This window comes from Maniola hyperantus, chromosome 19 (assembly GCF_902806685.2).
Source record: "Maniola hyperantus chromosome 19, iAphHyp1.2, whole genome shotgun sequence".
Lineage (NCBI taxonomy): Eukaryota > Metazoa > Arthropoda > Insecta > Lepidoptera > Nymphalidae > Maniola > Maniola hyperantus.
Window position 1 is genome coordinate 4,712,456 of NC_048554.1, and position 18,387 is coordinate 4,730,842.

Sequence of the window (18,387 nt, forward strand, 5' to 3'; positions counted from 1 at the left end):
TTTTATATTTCTCGCACATTTATAATTTATTTAATTTTATGATTTTGTATTAGTTGAAAACTTAGTCCAATAATAAAAACTTAGATGCTGCTCATAATACTTATCTTGATCTTTCTGACATTATAAATTATACATGATTTCGATGATGAGCAACGTTAACGTGTTATCAGTAACTTGTATATTAATTTTTTCTATGTATGAAATAGGTAAACAAAATTTCCGTCGGCTAAAAATTATAAATAGTAATAAAATAATAGGAAACTTAAAATTTTCAGTACGGCTAAATCAAGTCCCGCATCACCAGATCCTGTTAGTTGTGATGTAGATGCCAAGCAAAAACCAAAACGAGCAGTCATTTCCAATAATGTGACAACAATACTTGCACCTCTTGAGAAATCATCACCATGTGCCTCGAATGAATCGTTAACGGTAGACCACAGCAGGTACGAGCTTAAAAACAATATAATAAATTTTGTCATATTAGAACTATGTAAAAGATATTTGTTTAGTTATGTTCTTTTGTAGAGATCATTCTGATGGGCTGTGGAATGAGTCTCAAACAACCGTTTTACAAGTAGATTCTGGTACCGACAATGGAACTGTAATCAGGTATGTTACAATGACGAAGTTAAACTATTACGCTACATCACGCAATAAATTTACATTTATGGTTAATATTTTCAGTTCTTCTGATCTAAGTTCCCTCGCTACATCACCAGGTGCACTAGCACTATTAACTCCTACTTCAAGAAGGAAACAACTTTTGCTATTACAACATCAGCAACGGTCATCATTAGATACAGACGCCTTAGATGAAGAATTTGATGCTTCGCAAGTATGTGTATTTATTTTATAAAATTTTACCACTAAGTATTTTTTATGTCATAATAATCTAGTTAATTATATTTCAATAAACTATATTTATTTTACAGAGTCAGTCACCTACTTCTCCGCGAAATAAATTAGACACGTCCAGTTCCAGTTCGATGCAACAAACAAGAGCATCACTATCTCCACCAGCAGTAGTTCCTAATATTTCTTTACCAATAACTAAACAACCAACAATATCTAAAATATTGTCACCAACAGCCCCTCGAAAAGCGAATCACACACCAGCTATAGCTATAACACATCCCAGCTTAGATTTAACCGATGTACAATTTAAAAGAACTCCTAGTTTTATAAATAAAAAAAGGGAAAGAGCATTAAGCCCATCTAGAAGACAGGATTTAAAAAGGAAAGCTCAGCAAAAAGAACCTAATGGGACAATTCCTAATCAAATAATGGAATCTCCTTCTGAACCATCTTTAGCGAAAGCAGTCAGTAGTGAGACAAGCTTGAATAGGACGGATTCAGGAAAACTAAATACTACTGATGTGTCAGAAAGCACTACTACGACCGAGGACTATGTGACTGCAAATTCTGATAGTTCCAAAAAAAGTAATAGCAAAAATCAAAATCACAGTAAGTTTGCTTGGAACAAATAATACTTTTTCAGCCTGATTGAAACTGAGACTATTACGCATGTTTTTTTTTTCACAGATTCGGAGAGTAATAACAAAGCACAAGAAGGATCATCTTTTGAAAGCGCCTCGAGCCTTTATTCATCCACAAAAACTGATAATGTTGCTGAAGACTTAATTGTACCCAGTTTTTCACCACCATTAGAAATTACTGACGATTTTATTGTACCTAACCTAACGTCCCCTCCATTACCTTTACCAGATAGAATATTGAAACCATCTGTTGAAAGGTTTGAAGTTAAAGCTGATATAACACCAATCGTAGAAAATAATAAAAGATCTAAGACTGAACTTAAACGAAAAGATGAAGTTCCAGTTAAAATTGTAAGTGCTACAAAAAGTGCTGAAAAAATGCATATATTGAAATTTCATACAATTTGTACATAATATATCAAATTTGTTTACACAGAATACAACAACACGTGATTTAAGAAGTGGTAAAAGCAGCTCAAGTGGAAGCTATAGTATAGGAGGATCAAATCCTAATGTGACAGAAAGTACTACTGATAAAGTTTGTATTGAAAAATTCAAAGAGATACCCGAAAAACCAGAAACAAGTGAAGAAAAAAAGGCAATTGAACAGAAAGAACAGTTAGTTCCTAAGATGGTGGTAAGACAGAATTTAGAAATAATATTAAAAAAATATTTCATAAAAATTTTAGAATTTTAAAGACTTTGTTTTTAACTGCAGGGCTCTTTGTCGGATGATGAAAGAAGTGTTCACTATTCATCATCTGGATACTATGAAAGTCCTTTAGAAGACGAAGACGACGGTGGTTTAAGTAAGATATAGTTCAGTATTAAGAAATAAGAATAAAGCTTTAATTATTTTCAAAGGTACTATTTCATTTTCAGCATATAAGCATTCACAAAAATATAGGTCAACAAGTAGACCAAAGTCTTGGGTATCAGAAGACAAACGACGAAAAAAGAAAGCTTTTACCTTAGAATTTTCAAAATCTTATGATGATTCCATTTCCACATCGCAAGATGACTGGGGTAACAAGGGTAAAGAATCTGGTTCACTAAATCATCGCTCTGACCGTACAGTATTTAAAAATTTAAATGCGAAATCGCCATTAGAAGAAAAACCTCCTGAACCACGAAAAAAGAAAACTCATTTCATAGAAAAAACCAAAAGTGTTCAATCTTCTCCCAGAGAAACTGTGGATATAGAAAAGGCTATTAAAGAGAAAACGTTGAAAGAAAAAGAAAATGATAACAAAAGACCAGTTGAGAGGGAAAGGTATGTGAAAAGAACGAAATTAAAAGCAAAAAGCCCTACGCAGACTAAAACAATAGATGGCAGCTATAGAGTAGTACATTACGATAGAAGAGAAGCTTTAGGGTCTAACGTGAAATTACATCTAAATATTCCGACCTCTGATGACTCTAGCGAACAATACAGAAAAGAAGGTAAGCTATATTATAAGGTGAAACATGATTAATGAAATATTTATCTTTATTATATTAATCTTTTATACTACATTATTTTATAGGCATTGGAAATGGCAACATATCTCCGAGGAAACATAGACGATTACGAGATAGTCCAAGGAGAAAAACAGCTAATAATTCTAACTCTGTTAAATCACCAACATCTAACAATTATTCCGGATACAGGTACCTATATACTTTTATTATGAACTAAATTAAGAGAACATTAAATTTTTAATTAAATTATCCGCTTTAGTTCTAGACCCAGACGAAAAAGTGGCTCGAATGAAAGCATATCACTACCTGGTAGCCTGCCGCGGAGAAAACAGTCAATACCAACGCTTCCCTGCCTAAGTTCCCTTGAAGCAGAGGACATTGAAACTGCTAGAACCCTAAATAATGCTGGGGCGAGATTGACTCCATTGCGCTATGTAAAAAGTCCCACAACTTCACCCAAAAATCAAAAGCAAGATAAAGGTCAGCTTCTCAATTTTTACGCTTTGCAGTTAGGAAAAATAAAATCAAGATGATTCTGATAATTTCTCGAATAGTCAAAATCAAATTTATTTTTGGATCAACTTTTAAAATATCATTAAAAGTGTTGGTGTGTTTTCAAAAGCCAAAAATATGTATATATCATAAATAAATCAATAGGTATTTTAAACAAAGAACATGAGTGTTTGTTTCAATAACTTTTGTACTTTTTCAAATTATTATTATTTATGCTTATCGATGTTGATAACATAGAATAAACGTAATGTCTGCTTTTATCGAAGCAGTAACTATCTCAGTTTTTGTAACAGCAGACGGAAAGTTTGCAAAGGCGGCCTCAGCAGAATCGCTACGTTCAGTTTCACCAGGGTCAGATTCCGTATTCTATTCAGAACACACGGAGCACGATTTGGCTGTCGGGGATTGCGAAGCTAAGGCGCATTGCTTACATTGCGGCAAAGAAGTACACATCATTACAGCGTCGCATGACCACGACAGCAGAGCTTCTCGGACTTCCCACACTGATGTAACTACTCTTACTATTGTAACCATTTACATAGCATTTCAGTTATTATATTGCTTGTTTTGCATTTTTAAGGCCTGCAATGATGATAATATCTATTTCATGCATTACATATTTTGCGTTCGCTTAACTAGTAGCTATAAAATAAAAAGTAATTTCAATTTTACCGCGTTCCAAATTAAAGCTGGCGTTCAAAGGTCAGTAGTGTTGTTACCTTACAGCAGGCATATTTTTTAGAAAAACAGAATGTTTAATTATCATAAATCTGACTCTTGTATTTATAGAGTTACTTCAATACTTGTAGGAATCCTATGAAGATGCGACAGCAGAAATTGTTCCTGCACCAGCAGGTTTCGCAGATTCTCCGTCTTGTGGTATGGCTAAGAAACCTACAAGCGGCGCTCGATTATACAAAAAACTGGATAAACGATATCGCTCTGAAGACAAGGCTAGACATTATCGTCAACGACAGGATGTTCGAGCAAAGGTATTGTCAATAATTTCAAAACAGATCTGTATGTCTGAAAATTTCCACAGGCCAATCACTGATCCGATCTAAGTTTAGCAAGTATAAACGACAGAGAATTCAACCTTAAGAATACGCATAAACAAGGTTTTGCATCAAAACAAAATCCTAATATTAGGATTGGATGTTGTACTACATTTTCCGCACCATTTCACTGCACAGAAGGGCATTTTTCACGGCAAAAAATAATATAAAAGATAGCTCTCTCGGCATTGTATAGCCGCTCGCTTGCGGAAAGAGGGTGCCGAACGGGGGTGGGGCCGACTTTTATGGTAAGCAACTGCCTAAGCTTGGCGATCGCGGGTGTCCAGTTATTAGTGGTATAAATAAACATACATAACACGATAGTTTTTTTTCGAAGACAGGGTTCTCGAACAAAGGTAAGTACAAATTCACTCAATTGGGTATAATAACTATTTTTATATTTTCAGTCTGAAGAAAGAGGAAAAGAAGAATATTGTGGTATGGAAAAGCCACAAGACACTCGAATAGCACGATCAGCTGGAAATAGCCTTGATAAACTCGCCGATCCGAACACAGGCGTAGATCCAGATGGTAAGCAATAATAATTACTTATACTGCTTATACTGTAAATAAATAATCTTTTGATTTACTTTGGAATGCTAGGACCTAAATCGTTTGATATTAGCATCCAGATCATTAAAGAAATCTTATTGGTAATTTAGGTGCCACATATCGTAGGTACTTTGATATTAATATTATGCCAAAATTCTTCACGTAAATGCTAAAAACAACTGCACAAAGTTGTAATTCAATCGGATGAGCAATATGTGAATGCACAGGTAACAAACGAACAGTTATGTAAAATATAAGATTGTTAGAGATCATTGCAATAATTTTACGTAGAAATAAAAGTAAATAAGTTTCAAACTCAATTGAATAAAAAGTTTTCGAGTTATTTATTTGACGCATAGGTACCAATTATTGCTCTAATATTTTCTCAAGGGGTATTTGTATGTGCACGCGCAAATCTATTTAATACATAGGTAGGCACTTAATTATTGTTTGTATCAAACGTGATATTTTTTTATTTTTTTTAATTATCATACAGAACATGAAGAATGTTCTGTCAGTTCAGAAGGAGATGAAGAAAAGGGCGTCTATGCGACTCCATGGTGGTGTGGAAACTGGATACTGTTATCTGAGAATGATGACAGCTGGACAAGAATACCGCCAGGTAACATTTTATACAATTACTCGAATAGCCTAAATATTCAAAATCCTATATATACTAAGTAAAACACAAAAAATGTTTCTATCTATCATGCAACCGATGTGCCCCAAAGCGGTTTCATTAGAAAGGCAAAAATGTGAAGATGTTTTAGACCACTAAACAATGCATTAGGCAGATTCTTTTTTAGCGTTGTAGGTAGCACACGCCGGGTATCTGCTATTACAATATAATTTTATGCTCACACCACAATCACAATTGATAGAAACTGATGATATGATATAATATAATATGGGATTCTTTTCCTAAGAAGGTGCCAATTCACAGATAAGTAATTAATAACAGATCTCGGAAGGGTATTTCAAATTCTAAATATTCGTACAAGAAGAGAAGAGTTTTTGCGACATAAAGGAATATCAACGACATAATTATAAAAATCCTGTGTTGGGTGTTGTAAAACTTTGTTATTACGTTTTTCTTATTCGTTTGCTATTAAACCCAATATTTTTATAAACTTAACATCTTTACTTACAAGATGCCTTGGACTCAACTGACTCGGAGAAAGAGGATCCAACGGAATCCGAAACGGAGTTCAACAAACGATACGCAGCGTTGACGCATCGGCTAGTTCATCGACGAGCTTGCATAGAGCTAAACAAGCGACAGGCATCTAGCACTTTTGGTAAGTTACTTAATTATTTTTTCTCAAAGGCCCTACAAACAATCCTCCAGAACACTCCTATCAACCCTCCCAACAATATTGGGATTCCTGGTATTCATATTTTGAACGAAATCCAGTTCCGGTGTCACTTGGAATGTAAAGCCAAATTAGCCAAAAAAAACTCTATTAACGCATGACGAAGATCTCACCAGGGAGGTTTTGTTTTAAAATCGATTTTTGGCTATATGACAGATATGAAATTTTAAAAAGGATATGGCGAGATACAATATGGTATGAAATAAGCTCTAGGAAAGGAAGAGATCTTTTAATTAAAAAAAATACCAAACACCAGTGGTTATGTTGATGATTAGGCAACACTAATCTTGATTTTGGTGCTTCTCCATTAGCTGGTATGGTACAGAAGGAAGCAAAAGTAAAACGCGTTTTCGTTGGCCAGCGACAGTAAACATACACTTTTGCAACATACTATCCCTGTTGGTGCCGGTGCTATCGCCTTGCTTGTCGAAAGCTTCCCTGATTTCAGTATTATTAGAGAGGCTTTAAGTACTTAAAGAATTAAATAAGAGCATGGCGCTGATTAATGAAAAAAATTGATTATGAATAAAATTTTGTGCCTACAATTTCGTTACATTAATTCAAAGGTTTGTATCATTATATTCATTACGTTTAGCACGGCGTTAGTAACTGCTGGTCTACTTTCAAACCGTGACGTGTACTCTATTTCTGATACTCTCATTATTTAAATAGCTTCACCTTTTATTTTCGGAAAAGCCCCTGAATTACATTGTTTGTGTATTAGCTAAAGAAATGTTCATTCGGTTATACAATATTACCATCGTCATCGACTTTTTCAAGAAATATAAAAAGTTACAAAATACGCGATCTTCACCGACATTGGTAAATCTATTTCTATTACTGCTAAAAAGATATTTTTCTTTTGAGTCACATCGATAAAATTGGATTTTATTAATAAAATATTCAGATAAAAAACCAGCAAATATACTGACCGCTCTCAAGCGGACTAAATTTAATTTCTCTCAGGAAAAACACGTCATTACTCAGTTGTTACAGACACGCGACTGTGGCTAGTAGGCTAGACGATATTGTCATTTGTCGTCTGCCGGTGAAAATACATTTTATTCTATCGATTCGACGTCGGGATTTAGCTTGAGCCATTTCTTGTTTATATTTGACGTAATAAATAATTGAGGAGGTGCATGTGCGTTTTGTATAATTTCGAGGAATCGGGTCAATAGACCTAGGCTATAGAAGTTCAAGTGCACAATTTTTTTCAAAAAATGCGCTACAGCTGTAAGTTTCGTAAACATTTTTTTTTATTTTGTTAATTAGTTTATCTTTGATTTACATGTCACTTTTTATTTTAAAAATATTTTTGTTTTTCTAGTTAGTCGCGGAATAAATATTCCGAATGGGAATATAAGGCAAAAGTTAGAAGAGATATTTAAATTGATGCTGGTGTTATGGTGTCGACAAACACAAGCCAATAGACTTATTGCTTCGGATCAGTGTGGTAATATAATTGGGTAGTTTTCGTGATTCTTCAGATCCCTCATCCACAAATATTTTGTCAATAAAAATATTCTCGGGTAAAATATTTAAGATTGAAAATTATAATCTAAGAATATTGATACTAAAAGACAAGATGTTCCTAAAGATCTGGTCTGCTGTGAAGAAAATTGAATGACCTATAGATTTCAGAATTGAACGTATAAGTACAATCCAATTCGTATGAATGGAACAGAATAGTGACGTGCATGGCGTCTGGCTCCTTGCCAAACTATTTAGCGAAAGTCATATGGTTAAAAGAACTTAATGCATCCTTGAGATGATCGAATATTTTCTTTCTATGTATGTCATGGCCGTTCGAATTCCTAACACCTATTGCCTCTTTTGCGTCATGAATTTCTGTTTTGATGGTTGCTATTTAAATCAACTTTTTTCATAGTGTATCCTGGTGATGTGCTACATTTTTGTTCATCTGATTTGGTTCTTCATGTTTTACTGTACAAATTCACAGCCCATAAAGATTACAAGTAAAATATTAATTGATAGAATCTGAATTGAGTTATTCTAACATTTAAGTTTTAACTAATTAATATCAGTAAATGAAGTCATTTTAAATCTTCTATGTTTATTTATTACCAGAAAGCGATAAAACAGTAGTCGTTAGACGTGGCAATGAAGAATTTGGGTTTAGAATACACGGAAGCAAGCCAGTTGTGGTGTCAGCGATCGAACCCGATACACCAGCTGAGTCTTCAGGACTTGAAGTTGGAGATATCATTATAGCTGTTAATGGTAATATTCTAATTGTAAACTTAAACTTAATAAATCACAACACGACCAAACACTTGGGAAACCTGATGAAATCAGAATGTAATAAGAAAAAATTACATATTTGATTAATTTCCTATAAAAAAATATGATGTTCTTCTTCAGAATTAGGTATTGAACACTAATATAGAAAAAATAGAAAATTTTGTAGTAAATATTATTGTTTCTTCTACATGATGATGTTTTCTTCTTTTAGGAATTAATGTTGTAGATAAAACACATTCGGAAGTTGTGAAGATAGCGCATTCTGGATCTGAAGTGTTAGAATTAGATGTAAGTATGATTCAAAATATTGCTGTACAACTTTAAGCACTATATTCCACCACGTTGGTCAAGTCTGGATTGGTAGACCACACACACCTTTGAAAACATTAAAGAGAACTCTCAGACATACAGGTTTTCTCAACATGTTTTCGTTCATCTTTAAAACAAGTGATATTTAATTCGAAAAATCAGAGCTGCGTGCCCCGGATTGAACCTCAGATACCTCAAATAAGAGGCCAAAGCCTTTAACCACTAGCCTATGATCACTTTATTGGGGATGTTTTGATGAATGTCTTCAATAATAAAAATCAGTCATTTTCCTAAACTTTATTCTTCAAAATTTTTTTCTTAACCTCACGTTACATTAAATTGTATAAAAATAGTATATCATCCTCATCATGATCAACCTATCGATGGCTCACTACAGAGCACGGGTCTCCTCTCGGAGTGAGAAGGGTTTGGCCATAGTCTACCACGCTGGCCACGTGCGGATTGGTAGACTTCACACACCTTTGAGAACATTATGAAGAACTCTCCGGCATGTTCCGAAAAGTTAGAGGTGCGTGCCCGGGATCGAACCCCTGACCTCCAATTAGAAGGCGGACGTCCTAACCACTAGGCTAACACATCTTTGATGGAGGAGGGAGAGCGGGGACCCTGAGATACAGGTTTTGCAAACTTACTTCAGGGTCCCTGGCACAATTTTAAAAAGACCTTTTAAAACAAATAAATCATTTCATTTCAATCAATCAATCACAGCTTCACAAAAATAGTATATACATAATTTTTATAATTATCTGCCAAATTGTCTACTTCTCCAGGTTGCAAGAACATGTGAAGCTGTAGCTTCGCTAGCACACGAAGGGGGCCCAGCGGCTTTATATTCTGGATACCTATGGCGAGCTGCCCCTATCAAACCCCATCACCCTTTACGTTGGACGAGAAGATGGTTCGTGCTGAAGAGAGACAACTGCCTCTATTATTATAAAACGGATTCGGTAAGAATCTTTTTGAAACTATTCTCACCTCATCCTTATTCTTTTTATTAGTGCCAACTCCAGAACTGCTTCGAAGGTTGGCACTCAAAAAGGCGATTTAACTTTCGAGATCACAGCTCCATCACACTCTTATTCTCACCAAATTTTAGGTATTAGGTATACCTATGCGTATGCCTTATACTTTATCATACCAAAACCTTCTAATATATTTGATCATATTATATTATCGGCTGTTGAATGCTGATGTTTACGAAAGGTTTATTCAGTATACTTACTAAATAATGCCTGCAAATTCATCTGCGCAGATTTAAATTTTAAAACTCCCGAGGCAACTATTTTTTTATTTCTGACTCATCACTATTCGTTAAACGTAAAAAGTGACAGAAAAACTCATCCGGATTTACAATATTAGTAGGCGGTCGAAAGTAATGTAGGTACCTACATCAGAATTTAGAATGACATTTCGGCTTTGTAGAGCGTTGTCTCTGACACTCATGCCTATACGACGTTTTGTCGGTCTCAACGACAGGGACAACGCTCTAAAAATCTGCTATCTTCTTCTAAAAGTTGGTGTACATTACTTTCGGCCTCGTACTGTATATGGATGCTTGGGTGGATGGATATGGATTACAAGTGCATTTTATTCTGATGTGAAAAATATTCTAGCATCCTTTCATACACTTTCAGAGTATACATCCAGTGGGTGCACTTATGCTAGTGAACTATCAACTGACAGAGGAGGAAGCTGGTAGACCGCATGGCTTCCGACTGCAGCGCGGTGGTGGCACGCGGCTGCAACTCGCCGCGGACAACGCCGAAGCTGCCGCGAGATGGCGTGCTGTATTAGCACATGCGATTGATGCCAGCAATCAGGTAGGGAATCTGAGGAACTTATTTTTATAATTTTGAACACTAGTCCCTTGAGTTCCTGTTATGAAGAAATTTCGTACGATAACATTAAATCCAGAAGAAAATACGGCGTCTAACGTAAATGTGAAAGGAAATCGGCGTAGTACTGTCTAGAACTGTGTTGTCCATGTATGAGCTAATAATAAAATGTGGCACAAGGTGGCGCTTTATTAATATGAGCTGCACATTTGTTATCTATTCAGTGTATGCGGCAGTAATTCAGGTGACCCGCTCATATTCTCGCTATTTATATGAAAACCAAAATATTTTCGTTGGTATAATTAATATTTATGAAAATTGTTTTTGTTTTTTAAATTACAGAGAGACGGCTGGCTAGAAGTGACTATAAGGAATATGAAATTACCACCATCATCGATACCCCGGCCAGACTGTTTTGGATATCTAATGAAATTGGGATCGAAATGGAAGTCCTGGGCGAAACGATATTGCGTGCTGAAAGACGCTTGCTTGTATTTTTATAATGATGGAAACAGCAAAAATGCTTTCGGTAAGTTCAAATAAATTAACTACCTACACTTAATGTCGCGAATAAAACTAATCGTAAATTCATTCTCACTTGATTTTTTCCTCGGCTCCACCTGTGTGCATTAAAATCAATCAATATTTAATACCTACACATATTATCTCGGGAAGTTTTCGTTTTAATCAAAGTCATAGAACTAGTTTAGTCTATCTATCGGTTAAGAAATTTTTTCGTGACTTGCGGAGGAATAATATTATTAAACATCATCATCATAAACTCATTACCGGCTCACTACTGAGCACGGGTCTCCTCTCAAATTGAGAAGGTTTTGGTCATAATCTGCGCTGGTAAAGCGCGAAGCGGCAGATTTCACATGCCATTAAGAAAATTATGAAAAAATCTCAGACATGCAGGTTTCCTCACGATGTTTTCTGTCACCGATATCCATAAAAAACCCATCGTCGTCGGCCTACTATAATATGGTGCACGTTTCTCTTCTTAGAATGATTTCATTTTATTTATTTATTTGCATAGCTTGAGGTACAATAGATGTTATGCTTATAGGTACAGTAGGCACAATCTGCTATGAAGTGGCATGCGAAATAATTTATGATTCTAATTTTACAATATTACAATTCATTCATTAACAACAACATAATCCAATTAATAAAATCCATCAATTAAATAGTAGGAATAATAAATATACCTAATGAGAACATGGATTGGCAGACACAGCTTTGGGAACATAATGGAGAATTCTCAAGCATGCAGATTTTTTCCTTGTCAAAACATCTATTTAATTTTCAAGATAGCTTGAACTATTTTATTTTGTAATTTCAGGAATGGCATGTCTCCACGGATATAGAATCCAGGCTTGTTCTTCAAGCGGCAAGAAATACGCCTTCGAGGTGATGCCTACCGAGCCGAAACAAAGACATTTCTACTTTCATACTGAATCTGAGATGGATAGGAAACGGTAAGTATACAATTCGCAACTAATTTTTGTTTGTTCGCTGTTTTTTGTTTCCGATACAAGTTAGCGCTTGACTGCGATCTCACCTGGTGGTAAGTAATGATAGTAAACTGCTAGTCAAATTTTGTAAAATGGTAGTAAAATGATAGTAAACTGTAGGTTATAAGCAATAAACTAACATATACATTAGAACTCTATTGGTTATCTTGCCAGAGTTCATAAAAAACTTCTTTTTTTTAATAGATATAGCGAGCAAACGAGCAGGCGGGTCACCTGATGTTAAGTGGTTACCGCCACCCATGAACATTTGCAGCACCAGAGGAGCCGCCGATGCGTTGCCGGCCTTTAAGGAATTTGTTGGTCAGCCCCTTGAATAACCCCATGTTATTGGTTATAAATCTGCCCATGGGACCTTTACTAAAATTTAATTTAATTTAAATAACTTAAATACAAGACTCACAAAATATTTTTTTATGTTTCTTTACAGATGGATGGCAGCTTTGGAATACTCAATAGACCGATGGATGAAGGCCGGTTGACCAGAACATTTTAAATCAGATTCCTTCGAATTTGTATAGCAAATGCCAAATGATAATATTAAACCTTTTTATTTATTTTTTATTTTATTTCCCTTTTACCTTTGTTTTTTTAATTAATTAGGTATCTTATATCTAGTCTTTTTTCATTTTATTGATAGAGTCGCTTTTAAAGAAAATATGTGTGAAACCTACGGATTACGTAATTTTATAATTAAATTTTTAATTATGAAATTATGTAAACCGTAGGTTTATATTTATATAAATATATTTCCCAGTAAACACTACATGCTAAAACCTTAATCTACGACGTTATTTTTTAATGGCTCAAAGCCTAATGTGTTCAAGACACATTGGCGTACTTGGGAAGCATAGTGACGCTACTTTTCTGCTGTAATTATTATTCGTGTTTATTAAACTTTATCTCCACTATATATTAAAATATACCTACGTTGCAGGTAGATTGTAAAATTTGCCGATTGTGAACGGCATCGGGATTTTGAAATACTTCGTCTTTTGTAATAGGTATGTCATGAAACTCAATGACAATTCAAACGTCTTTTACTAAATGCCGCTCGGCAAATAGGACTTTCGGGAAATCGATAGCGGGTGGTCCAGATTACAGAAGTAGGGCATTGTAAAATTTTGGAAATATCTGAATTCCGACAGTAAAAGGCCTAAGAGTGTGACGTTTTTAAATATGCTACGCCTGAAGGCTAACTTCGTCATCCCTTCATTCAGCTTCACTTACTCACTTTACTTTATTTTGCTACGCTAACTTCTGGCTTCTCGCTTTTGGGTAAAATAGACAAAACTACGTGGCGTCGGGTAACTAAATTTCATTCGTGGCAGTCGTAGAACTAGCGTACGTCCAGCAAATGTTGCAATGAGATTCACACACTACCTATTGTAAATTGATGGTACTATATCAGAAACCTTCCCGGTAGGTCCCGATACGTGAACGCATAGAAAACGAACAGACAAACTATAATCTAAATAATATATAAAAGGAAAAAGTGACTGACAGACTGATCTATCAACGCACAGCTCAAATTTGGACGGATCGGGCTGAAATTTGGCATGCAGATAGCTATTATGACGGCGGCACCCGCTAAGAGAATTTTTTAAAAATTCAACCCCTAAGGAGGGTAAATAGGGGTTTGAAATTTGAGTAGTCGACGCAGACGAAGTCGCAAGCATACGCAAGTCTTTAAATATAAGATCACCTAATGGAGTTAAAGTTCAGTTTACTTTAGAAGATTTTTTAAAAGGCGCGTTACTACGCCTCTTCTCTACCGCAATGTGCTTTGAGCTCAAATCTATAGTCACAAGTTTGATTTTTATAACGTAATATTTTTTTTTCTAATAATCGTCCAGATTCTCGATGCCAACCGCTACAGAATTTATCGTTCCCTCGCAAAATAAAAGTTTATCGTAAATAATAAAATGAATTATAGTATATTACAAAAATATAGCAAATCAGAGATATTTACAGAAAATAGAAAATGTTTTTCTTGGTGAGATGGATGGTTTATGTAGATTCATATAAATGAAATCATCATGACGGAGAATAGGTACTAGGTATATAGCTCTATTGTTTTTTATTAGAAATTAAACAAAAAGGTCCAAGTTTTATTTAAATTTTACTTCAATAAATCATATTTTATTTGGCTAGTTACCTACTTTCAATCGTGCAAAAAAGCAACATAAAGAATTAAAGGACATCGAAGTAAAAGAAAGATTACATAAAAATTTTAGCTTTAAATCTAAATATTCTAAAATAGATATTTTACAAAATATTGATTAACATTAGTCGGTGTTTTTGAAATAAAATATTTGACTGAGACTCAAGTTATGATATTCAATGTAAAACATGTTACGGGCATAGTGATTAATTGGACTTCTAATCCGGGCAATGTGATTAATGCGAATCCGAATTGGGACCTAGGACCAAAATGGTCTTTATTTTAATCACGTTAGCCGGGAAGTATGAATAAAACTCGATTAATCAATTTTCCCGCGACATATTGATGACTGAGCAAAAAGAGACTAATAAAAAGAAGATATTGAGATTGAGAATTTCAGGATATGCTTAAATATTGTGAAGAAATTTTGAAATCAATGTGTTACAACTACCATTATTAATAAAACAAAATTAAATTAGAGCATAATTATTATTATTATATCACTATTATTATAAGAGATAACGTAAAAGTAAAAACTTCGGAGTAGTATTGTATAAATACATCAAAATTTGGGGGAGAAAAATATTCCTATACGTGTGGTAGATCTATAGAATTATATTGTCGTAGAAAATATTTGAAATAACACAATGAAATAAATAGGAAAAGTCTATCAGAATGGATAGTATTATTTTACTGTGCCTATCTATGTATTCCTTAAGCTCTGTTGGTATATCTTATTCACCTTTGGCTATGGTGAATATTTTCTTGTAAAAAATAGAACCGAAATCCTTTTAACATGTTTTGTTTTTCTTTTATATTTATCATAATATTTATTTATATTGTATGATTTGTCATGAATATTATTGAAAAAATAAAAGTTAAAAATATCTCTGTCTAATAAATGTAACAAAATAGTTCCATGTAATCTGAAAGGAAATTAATGAAAAATGTCTAATTAAACTTGAATGGACATTATGTATAATATGTACCTACGGATATATCAATGTTATATATAAAATATTATTTTGGCATTTTTAATCATCTTTAGTTGTATTTAGACCGATATAATGTTAAAATAAAACAAGAAAATAGGATTTCGCATTTGACACGCGAAATCTTAACTATCTTTGGAGCAAAAGCCTGATTTATTTTAAGCCGTGCACGGGCTGGGCCAAGCCGTGACAGCAGAGCCTTATTAGATTCCCATAAACAAGGCAACTGGACCACAGAAATATATATTTTTTTAGTGTCCACAACGAAACGTACTTACGATTTAAAAAAAACAAATTCAGTATTAAATATATATTTATATTACAAACACAATACAAAATAAATATTTTCCGTAGTTCGGTTGACCGGACAAAATACTACGGGTAAAAGATCGTTCATACAATGCCATGTACATCTATATATATATATATATATATATATATATATATATATATATATATATATATATATATATATATATATATATATATAAATAAAAGGAGAAGGTGACTGACTGACTGACTGATCTATCAATGCACAGCTCAAACTACTGGACGGATCGGGCTGAAATTTGGCATGCAGATAGCTATTATGACGTAGGCATCCGCTAAGAAAGGATTTTTGAAAATTCAACTCCTAAATAAATAATAATAAATAAAATTGATTTATTTTAGGTTAACATACCCATAATAACAACTTTAAAATTAATACAAGTAAAATACCAATACATAAAATAATTAATAAATAAAAATAAAAATAAATATCTAGTACCTTCTCTCCGGCATTGGTACTGGAACATGTCTTTCACAGCAATGCCGAAGATAAGGACAGTCGAGTCGGGCTGCAACCATCTGCAGAATGGTGTTGGGGCTGTCCCGCACTCTGCGCACCAACGACGCGCACCGCTTGCGTACAGTAGTATAGAAGCAGTCGATGCGCGCGTCCGCAAACATGCCTGAGGCGCTGCAGAATCGGGGCAACCCCATCAACATTCTGAACGCATTGTTGTAAAGGACCCGGAGGTCACTGTATCGTTTCTTCGTGTAGTTAACCCACAGGCTGCACGTGTATAAGGACGTACAATACGCTCTAAAGAGCGTAACCTTAACACCGGTGGAGCAACGAGCAAACCTGCGGGCTATCATGTTTGCTCTTATCGACAGTGCCCTCCGTTCCCGTTCAACATCTGCATCATCCTTGAGGTCGGTAGTAATCACGTGCCCCAGGTACCTGAACTGGTCCACCGTGTCTAAAGAGACGCCAGAGAGCAGCACAGGTGGTACATTCTGAGGACGTTTTGTACCGGCGGCCTCAAAGACCATACATTTACTTTTTGTAACATTGTATTTCAAGCCATGACGACCTGCGTATTCCTCATAAGTCTGTACTAGTCTCCTCAGTCCACAAATCGACGCACTCAGCAGCACCATGTCATCTGCATAACTTAAATTATTGACGCAAACGCCGTCAACATGGCAACCGACACGCTGCTTGCTGAGTGCGACGATCAATTCATCCATATACAGGTTAAATAGAGTTGGAGACGTTAACCCACCCTGCCTGACACCACATTCGAGCTGATATGAATCCGACATTGCCCCCGCCCAACGAACACTGTTTGACTGATGCGCATACCAATATTGAAACATATTGATAAGTTCGTGTGGTAATTCTACACGCTTAAGTTTTTCCCACAGTAGATCATACGCCACCATGTCAAAAGCCTTGGATAAGTCGAGGAAGCACGCATACACTGGTGTCTTGCGGTCTGTGTAATATTTGACGGTGTGCTTAAGACACAGTATAGCACTTTCAGTAGACAGTTGAGGACGAAACCCAAACTGGTTGTCATGAAGTGCTACATATTTGTTCAACTGTGCATTAAGCAAACCGTCAAAAACCTTGGCCATGACAGTGGCAAGAGAAATTGGCCTGTAGTTACTTTTGTCAGCCAAGTCACCAGTCTTATTTTTCACAATGGGTACTATCACTGTTTTCATAAGGTTATGCGGCAAGTAAGAATGGCTCACGCACAGCGAATAGAACATAGCCAGTACTCTACAAATATGAGATCCGGCATGCTGAAGGTGCTCGATGCTCAGTCCATCATGACCCGGAGACTTGCCTCTAGATATTTGAGTTATGGATCTATATACATCCTTCGCAAGGAATGAAGTCCCAACCACCTGTCTATTCATCTCAGCATCGAGCACTCCCATCGCCGGACCTAACGGTGGTTTAACAGAAAAATGGGTCTTGAAAATATTGGCTATATCCTTAGGATCACTCATACCATCGATGCTCACCGGAAGACCAGGCCGTATATTTTCCTTACTCGTATCCTTCCAGAAACCGCGAAAATCACCTTTACAATGTTTTTCCGCCAGAGCATCCATTTTTATTTGCTCCTGATGATCCTGGCACCATTTTAATCTAGATTTAAACAATCTACGGCTTTCACACATATCGCGGTATAATGGGCCAGATTTAGGCCGACCACACATCACCCATTCCTTGAAACTAGACCTAGCTACCCGGTGTGCATCGCTGACATGTTTGTTCCATCCTACTACTATACGCGCTCCACGCCCTACCTTCCTCGCACCTCCTCGACTCACCACCGCCGAGTCGCTCAGAGCGGCCACAATGTCGGAGTAAAGCTCGTCCTGTGATCATAGGGGGTTAAATAGGGGTTTGAAATTTTGTAGTCCACGCGGACGAAGTCGCGAGCATAAGCTAGTAACGTATAAAATATGATGGTCTTCAAAAGTAGAGTCACAGAAGGTATAATAGTACTAAGTAGAGTGCAAAAGAAGAA

The 18,387-nt window shown here is 35.5% G+C and overlaps 1 protein-coding gene across 9 annotated transcripts in view; it reads left to right on the top strand.

The window, feature by feature from the left end:
• The window catches only part of LOC117991468 (mucin-4), a 211,884-nt gene extending 198,912 nt beyond the window's left edge, over positions 1-12,972 (top strand). For 5 of the 9 annotated variants that reach the window (XM_034979066.2, XM_069504841.1, XM_069504844.1 and 2 more), the window contains 22 exons: positions 276-443; positions 526-609; positions 685-835; positions 933-1,464; positions 1,543-1,847; positions 1,933-2,133; positions 2,215-2,305; positions 2,361-2,939; positions 3,023-3,146; positions 3,217-3,437; positions 3,764-3,978; positions 4,280-4,462; positions 4,933-5,056; positions 5,574-5,699; positions 6,229-6,375; positions 8,542-8,694; positions 8,927-9,003; positions 9,816-9,992; positions 10,680-10,865; positions 11,223-11,409; positions 12,226-12,361; positions 12,846-12,972. In XM_034979066.2, coding sequence (XP_034834957.1) covers positions 276-443; positions 526-609; positions 685-835; positions 933-1,464; positions 1,543-1,847; positions 1,933-2,133; positions 2,215-2,305; positions 2,361-2,939; positions 3,023-3,146; positions 3,217-3,437; positions 3,764-3,978; positions 4,280-4,462; positions 4,933-5,056; positions 5,574-5,699; positions 6,229-6,375; positions 8,542-8,694; positions 8,927-9,003; positions 9,816-9,992; positions 10,680-10,865; positions 11,223-11,409; positions 12,226-12,361; positions 12,846-12,897 — 4,219 coding nt within the window. In that variant the 3' untranslated portion in view covers positions 12,898-12,972. The remainder of the gene's footprint in view (positions 1-275; positions 444-525; positions 610-684; positions 836-932; positions 1,465-1,542; positions 1,848-1,932; positions 2,134-2,214; positions 2,306-2,360; positions 2,940-3,022; positions 3,147-3,216; positions 3,438-3,763; positions 3,979-4,279; positions 4,463-4,932; positions 5,057-5,573; positions 5,700-6,228; positions 6,376-8,541; positions 8,695-8,926; positions 9,004-9,815; positions 9,993-10,679; positions 10,866-11,222; positions 11,410-12,225; positions 12,362-12,845) is intronic. The other 4 variants (XM_069504838.1, XM_069504842.1, XM_069504837.1 and 1 more) reach the window with 3 other exon arrangements.
• Positions 12,973-18,387: the final 5,415 nt, after the last annotated feature.